This window comes from Priapulus caudatus, unplaced genomic scaffold (assembly GCF_000485595.1).
Source record: "Priapulus caudatus unplaced genomic scaffold, Priapulus_caudatus-5.0.1 Scaffold112, whole genome shotgun sequence".
NCBI lineage: Eukaryota > Metazoa > Priapulida > Priapulimorpha > Priapulimorphida > Priapulidae > Priapulus > Priapulus caudatus.
Window position 1 is genome coordinate 378,012 of NW_014577173.1, and position 7,915 is coordinate 385,926.

The following is a 7,915-nucleotide window of genomic DNA, read 5'->3' on the forward strand; positions in this document are numbered from 1 at the left end:
CTGCGTAGATACTATGAGGACAAATGTTTGTCTTCATTAACTCCTGATACTATATACACAGACAACGTAGCCACTGTATCGCCCTTGATTACGTTGCGCGCTCGTAACGTGCCTGTTGCATTCCGCGACTCCAAGTGTTTCCCGCGCACTGTTACTACAGGTGATAATCACGAACATGAGACAAGCCACGAACACCCATTCAACAAACGTGACACGTGACGCATGACAGAATTTCAGCACGTGACACGTATATACGTTATACTTACATTATGTACGATCAGCGCGCAGTGCGCCTACAATGGTCACCTACCTGTAATTGAAAGCAGATTCATATTTAGTATGCTGCAATGGATCACTCGACGATGTTTATTATTCGCAACACTCGCTCCTAGATTGCACCACCTTCCGTGCGACCAGGACACACGCACATGCAGCTGCACAGTCTATGAACATGAATACTGTATACGAACTAGCACCGACTCTCTAATGTGTTAATGTGTGACCGAATTTTCGTAGATATAATTACGTTGTTATAGGTATTACTATTTGTATATTATGCTAATGTACATGGAATGGCGCTCGCGTCGCTGCATGGTCGCCATTGCCAGCTAAGATCATTTTCTTCGGTCGATCTTACATGCTGAAACTTTTTTCGCAAGTTTTTGAAAGGGATGCCCGGGAGAGATGTGCTTGGTAAAATTCGAACTAAAATTTTCACGCGCCGCAATCCTTTCTCTATGCTAATGAACATGGAATGGTGTTCGCGTCGCTGGTTCCCGTTGCCACCCAAGCAAATTTTCTTCGGCCAAACTTCCGCGCTCAAAATGGGCAGGGGCATGGCCGCAAGACATGTGCTTGGGAAAATCCGATCTAGAAAATTTACTTTCGAAACAATCTGTTCCCTATAGGCGTGACATAAATATAGCGCAGATATTTAAAGGGAATATGGATCGATAGTGGTAGATACAAAATATGTTGTTTTAAAATTGTAATAAAGATTGGAATAAATTTTATATATCGTTTTTTTGTATAAACGGGGAATTCGTCGCACTTGCTTCGCGCATTGCGCTTTCAAGGAAATTTGGATGCAGATCCGGTCTCTACCTACGCAAGTAGAAGCGTCACGTGACACCAGTGACTTATCTGCCCCGGTACATATCTACCACGTTACCGGTAGATGTCAGTGCGCCTGAGTACAGTCATGCCGGAAGCTGTATCATAATAGCGGGTAAAGGCCAATCCTTCAGCCATTCTCGGATCATAACACCTCCACTTGCCGACAGGGGAACAACTGCGAGCAGAGCCTACGCTGTGGACGACTATAGGTATTGACGTAAAAGCATGTGACATTACATCTGCCACCAACCATCAAACGCTAATTGTCAACTCGTCGATTCAAAGGTTAGTTCCCTCGGATAACGCTAGGCGTCGCTAATCAGAGTGAATCGCGCTGACGCTGCTGCACCGACGTCCGTTTCGTCGCCGCGGCGTGACGCTGCTAGCGACACCTAGTGGCAGCACGCAATAACTCCGTCGACGACGTTTATCGACCTCCGGGTCGACGGGGACAGAATCACGTGGCGCCGAGTGCGTTATCACGTGACTAGGTGAGTTCGCCATCACGTGTTCCCGTCACCGACGACGCGCGCACGCGATGCGACGCCCGCTGTTTCCGGTGACGACACTGCTTCTTGTCGTCGCCGTCGCGTCGGCGGCAGCCTGCCCCGACGACTGCACGTGCTCGTTCATTGCGAGCAGCCGCGGCACCAGGGGGCGCCCCGAGATGAGGGTCGCGTGCAAGGGCCTGAGCAGTCTACCGCAGGCAATCGACTATCCGACCGAGACGTCGACGGTGGTCATCCGCGAGAGTCGGCTGACCGGCATCCCGACGGACGCGTTCAAGGGCGTGCCGTACCTGACGCGGGTGGAGATACACAACAGCAGCGTGGCAGCTGTCGGCGCGTTCGCCTTTCGAGGCTTGGATCGCCTCAGTCATCTCATCATACGGGTAATTAAGCGATGATCTTGTCTACAGTATGATCTCTCTCTCTTGCTCGCGCGCTCTCATTCTCTCCCCGCCTCTCTCTCTCTCTGCTATCTCTCTCTCTTTCTCTCTTGCTTTCTCTCTATATCTCTCTTTCTCTTTCTCTCTCTCTCTCTCTCTCTCTCTCTCTCTCTCTCTTGCGGGCAGCTCGCGTCTCCCGTCAGGCTCTCTCTCTCTCTCTCTTGTTCTCTCTTTCTCTCTCTCCCCTCTCTCTCGCTATCGTCTCCTCTCGCTCCTCCTTGCTTTTCCCGCCCTATATTATATATATACTATATATATATACTATATATATAATATTTAATATGTGTGCTGTGTGTGTGTATATATATATTTGTCTTCTTTTTCTTCTTCTTTTTCTCACTCTCTTGCTCACTCCCCCACCTCTCTTTCTCGCGCGCTCTCTCCATGAATACTGATCACTGACCAGCACGCGCCTTGATGGCCTAATTGACTCTACTGACGCTTGGAAAACCAAGTTAGGCTGTCATCTTACGGATAATTAATGACCTTCCACGTAATAGCTCAGTATAGCCAAATAAATTAACTCACCAGTCTACATAGAGGCTTAAGTTCATTGCCCACATCAGGCGAGTAATGTGAACACTCCTGCCATACAGGTAACGTTGTGCATGTTGCGAACTATAACTACGTTGCAGCATAACTAATTCCTCCTACCGAACAGGTAAGGTAATTCCTGCCATCGTACAGGTAATGTAATTAATACGTACGTTGTACAGGAGATGTAATCACTGTCATCTTACAGGTAAGGTAATCAATACGTACGTTGTAACGGTGATGTAATCACTGTCATCTTACAGGTAAGGCAATCAATACGCTGTACAGGTAGGCTAAGCCCTATCATCGTACATGTTATATTATCGCCGCGATCGTGCAGGTGAATCTAACAATGACACACTAAGACGAGTTCAGTTCCCCCAATGCTGTTCAACGCGTTATCAATCAGGCCGTTGCAATTCGATCTGACATCTTTCTCCCTGCAGAACAATGCAATCCAAGTTCTACAGTCGAACTCCATGGGCGACATAAAAGGATTTCGCAACAAAAAGATTATCATCGACCTGGAACATAACGCCATTCAGGTCATCGAGGGACACGCCTTCAACGGCACGAGCTTCGTTAGCTCGCTGCTGCTCTCTAACGGTGAGCCCAGATGGGCAGGGTTGACCGGCCAGGGGAATTGACACTTCGCAGTTAGTTTTGTGGGACCTGCTTCGATTATATTGTTATTGAAAACTGTAAATATGGATTTGATGGGACGCTAGAAATGTTTCTCTGCGCAATTAAATGTGCTGCAGCATAATCACTGTAGGTATTCATTGTAGTCTGTTACAACTAAGATATGTCGTCTATTACAGCTAACACCTGTCGTCTGCTACAGCTAACACCTGTCGTCTGCTACAGCTAACACCTGTCGTCTGTTACAGCTAACACCTGTCGTCTGTTACAGCTAACACCTGTCGTCTGTTACAGCTAACACCTGTCGTCTGCTACAGCTAACACCTGTCGTCTGCTACAGCTAACACCTGTCGTCTCCAACTAACACCTGACTTCTATTACAGGTAACCCCATCGTCACGCTGCGCACCGACGCATTCTCGGGTCTTCAATACGTCAATTTGCTCGAGCTGCATCTGCCGCACCTGCTCAGCATCGAGCCGTACGCCTTCCGCGGTCTCTGGAACGTGACGCGGCTGACGCTCTCGGGTTTTAGCGTCGCCCAGCTGCCGGCGCACGCCTTCTCGGGACTCGAGTCCGTGCGGACGTTCGTCATGAGCAACGTTACTGTCGACGCGATCGAGAGTCGAGCCTTCGAGGACGTGTACGGCTTCACGAATCTGAAGATCGCCAACGCGTCGATCGGCGCGATCCGCACGGACGCGTTCCACGGCGCGCGCGAGACGATGAACTTCGTCATCACGATGTCACACATCGGTCTCATCGAGACGTACGCCTTCCACGGCATGGACGACGTGTACCTGTACCAGGTACGCGGCGGTGCGCGCGCACGCGAGAGAGAGAGAGAGAGAGAGAGAGAGAGAGAGAGAGAGAGAGAGAGAGAGAGGCGCGGGAGAGCGCCAACGAAGGAGAGAAAGTGGGAGAGTGTGTGTGAGAAAAGACGAGGGAATAGAAAAATAGAGAGAGAGAGAGAGAGAGAGAGAGAGAGAGAGGCGCGGGGAGAGCACCAACGAAGGAGAGAGAAGGTGGGAGAGTGTGAGAGAAAAAATTGGAGAGAATGGAAAAATAGATAGAGCGAGAGAGAGAGAGAGAGAGAGAGAGAGACGCGGAGAGAGTGCCAACAAAAGAGAGAGAGAGAGAGAGAGAGAGAGAGTGGGAGAGTGTGTAAGAAAAGAGGAGTGACTTGAAAAATAGAGAGAGAGAGAAAGAGAGAGAGAGAGAAAGAGAGAGAGAGAGAGGCGCCGGGAGAACGCCAACGAAGGAGAAAGAGAGAGGCGCCGGGAGAACGCCAACGAAGGAGAGAGAAAGAGAGAGAGAGAGTGTGGGAGAGTGTGGGAGAAAAACGGGGAGAAAATGGAAAAATAGAGAGAGGAAGAGAGAAAGACACAGGAGAGCGCCAACAAAGGAGTATGTGTGAGAGAGAATGTGTGAGAGAGGGGGATAGAATAGAGAAGGAGAGGGGCAGGGAGAGAGAGAGAGAGAGAGAAAGAGAGAGAGAGAAAGGGAGAGCGAGAGACGATAGAGAGAGAGACGCGGGGTAGCTCGAACAAAGGAGAGAGTGTGTGTGGGAACGGTAAAGAGAAGTGGGGGAGGCAGAGAGAAAGAACATCACAGGGAGAGCGCTAGAGAGTGGGGAGATAGGACGAAATGGCGGAATGGGAAACTGGCGAAACGGGAAACTGGCGAAATGGGAAACTGGCGAAGTGGGAAACTGGCGAAATGGGAAAATGGCGAAGTTGGAAATGGCGAAACGGGAAATGGCGAAATGGCAAATGGCGAAGTGGGAATTTTTAATGGCGAAATGGCAAATGACGAAGTGGGAAAATGGCGAAATGGGAATAAACCGTATAAAAACCCAGCGACACGGGTCATTAAACGTAAGCAAATCACGTCATAGGTTATTTTAGTAATAGTCAAGGTAACATGAGCCGAGCGCAGCGAGCGACACGGGTCGCACACGCCGGTCGCGTGGCGCACACGTGTCGCGCGCGGGACACAAGAAAGGCGAGAGAGAAAGTAATCACCTACACAAGGCGACACTATGACATTTTAGTACCTATAGAAGGACATCACACCTTGATCTCGCATGTCGACTAATAAAGAACAAACAACGAACGCCGCCGACAAATGTGTACTATGAAAATATGAGAGCATGAATCGAACTGCCGCGACTCCCAATACAAGGACTTCTAGAAGCTCCAGCTGCCATTCTCACGCTAGAGAAGGAAGTCTCTCACCTTCAGTTGTCCATACAATACTGGAGAAGGACACAGAATTGCACCATCCGCACGCAACAAGGCCTTGACGCGCAGGCCACGCATTCCTCCAGCAGTATAAATAACGAACAGTTTCGACAAGAAGGCAGACACGGTTCCACGGTGCTTGACAGCTCCCGACGCTGTCAGCACACAGATTCCGCTGATCTCACCTGCTGGGGATCACCACGCTACCGTCGCTGCTGGACATCACTGACTGAGGACCTGCCTGCTGCCTGCGACCTGCAGGACTCAACGCTCGTAAATATGTACTGCATTTGTAAACCAGTCGCTTGTCTGTATGTGCCTGGTGTATAAGATATGTATTGTATGTATATCACACGTGCCTGTTACACGAGCTCACGAGCTTTCCTATATCTCTTCATCTCTCTGTCTGAGAGAGCTGCTTCTCAGCTTCGCAGCTTCTCCTACACGTCGTCTCCGTTTACATGCGCACAGATCTACAACAACGACATCGACGCCATCGAGCAACGCGCCATCGTCGGCGTGCGCTTCTACACGTTCTTCTACAACAACAGACTCGACTGCGGCTGCGGCGTCTACCCGCTGTTCGAGGAACACATGATCGAAGCAAACGTTCCTATCGTTGAGAACAATCGCTGTCAAGAGGTGAGAGACCGCGAGCGTGGCGCCCCCTCCCCGCAACGCTCTCACGCGCGAAACAATCCCACCGTTAGATAATAAAAAGATAATGCGCTAATATAGTTTAATTAACTTAATTAAATTCATTTAACGAAATTAATTAAGTAATTTGATAATAAAACTAATAGAATTACATGATTATCCTAATGATAATGTACCTAATAATCCTAATAGAATTAAACGAATATTATTAATTTAATTTTAAATTAAACTAAAAAAAAACAATGAATATTCTTCAAAGAGTGTGTAGGGTATTATGTGCGTGTGCGTGTGTGTATGTGTGTATGTGTGTGGGAGTATCTCTACTCGTCAGCCGCATTGCTCACGCAGCAGGTGGACAGCGCAATATCGTTGCAATTACAACTCAACTTGTCCGTCGCTTTGCGGCGAATCTTCTGACAAATCAAGTGCCAGCCGCATCCCCCCCCCCCGGACTGACACGCAATGCCGCGCTGCATTGCTCAGCAGCTAATCTCACACCGAACTCGTTTGTCATTTTGATTTGTTTACAGCCAAAGGAGATCGTGGATGTGGATGCATCAGGAGCGTCGAGTCTGCGCAAGAGCGACAGGATCGGTGAGATTGTCAACGGACCGGCATTAATTCTGCAGTGTGCGCCATCCACGGCTCCCGTCCGCACTGTCTCCGGCCTTCTTACGGCCCTGGTGGTAGTGGGCAGCATGATTGTTCTCATTTAAACAGCAGCAATTGAAGCCTTTCGACTGGCATAAACCTTAATTATAACAAAAGTTAATAAAACAATATTAAGTACTATAACAGTATTATAAGCTCTTAAATATAGCCATAATGCGTTTTATAAAAAGCGAGTGGCGCTTAAAAGCGACATGCTAATATACGTGCGTATGCTTACATTGTTTAGCAAACTATATGCTAATATGGCTATTATATCAGGAGTGAATAAAACCAAGTTTCGTTGACTCCTGATTATATATAAGTACGTCTGGCTGCAAGTTATTAGCAGTTAGCGAAAATCCTTTGTAAGAAGTGAGTTATTGCTCGCTTCAGATTCGCTTTCGATGCAAGTATATAATGCAGTGTATAATAATATAGCACATGTATAACATACATGCATTGCCTCTAAAATAGCTTTGCACGAGCTGTTCGGTAACGGCTTGCATTTATTAAATTTCATCTGATTTCATAGAAAATATGACGATGCTGCTCGCGTGTTGGAAGCTTTTAGATTAACCTCTCCGCTCACTGTCGTATTTGTGATCATCGCGTGGCGTAAGTGAAATAAAATTTCGAACGTTTGGTAAATGAAATTTGAGCGTATGGCGACAGCTATAGGTTAGCTGCAGTAGCGGCAGTCATTCGCAACGCGGACGTTCAGACAGCTAGCGCGATGCTTGGCACGTAACTCTACTCCTCTGTAGAAGAGGAAATTCCTTTCCGTTCCTCCCAACACACGCTGTACATCCGGAAGATGTTTTGCTGCCACTGCAAATACCTCCTCTAGGTCGGCCATTGCGCATAACGCAGGCAAGCATAATTACGTGCATTATCTGCAATTCGTGAATAATGACAAGGAGGCTAATTACACGCAGGCGAAGAACCATTCTGTTTTATATTAGGTCGGCAATCTCACTGACAATGCCTAGCCTTAAAGTTGTTTCCTTCCGTAGTCGATTGACCTTTCTTGGTCTCTGGTCTCTGGCCTTCTGGTCTCTGGTCTCCCCCCCCCTCTCCCTCTCTCTCTCTCTCCCTCTTTCTCTCTCTCTCTCTCTCTTTCTCTC

General features: G+C 48.2%; 1 protein-coding gene across 1 annotated transcript; it reads left to right on the forward strand.

The window, feature by feature from the left end:
• The first annotated feature begins 1,262 nt into the window (after positions 1–1,262).
• On the forward strand, positions 1,263–7,444 carry LOC106805388 (chondroadherin-like). The gene is made up of 5 exons (XM_014806952.1): positions 1,263–2,008; positions 3,046–3,205; positions 3,625–4,049; positions 5,955–6,125; positions 6,671–7,444. The coding sequence occupies exons 1-5, from the start codon at positions 1,655–1,657 to the stop codon at positions 6,854–6,856; spliced, it is 1,296 nt and encodes a 431-aa protein (XP_014662438.1). The 5' UTR covers positions 1,263–1,654; the 3' UTR covers positions 6,857–7,444.
• Positions 7,445–7,915: the final 471 nt, after the last annotated feature.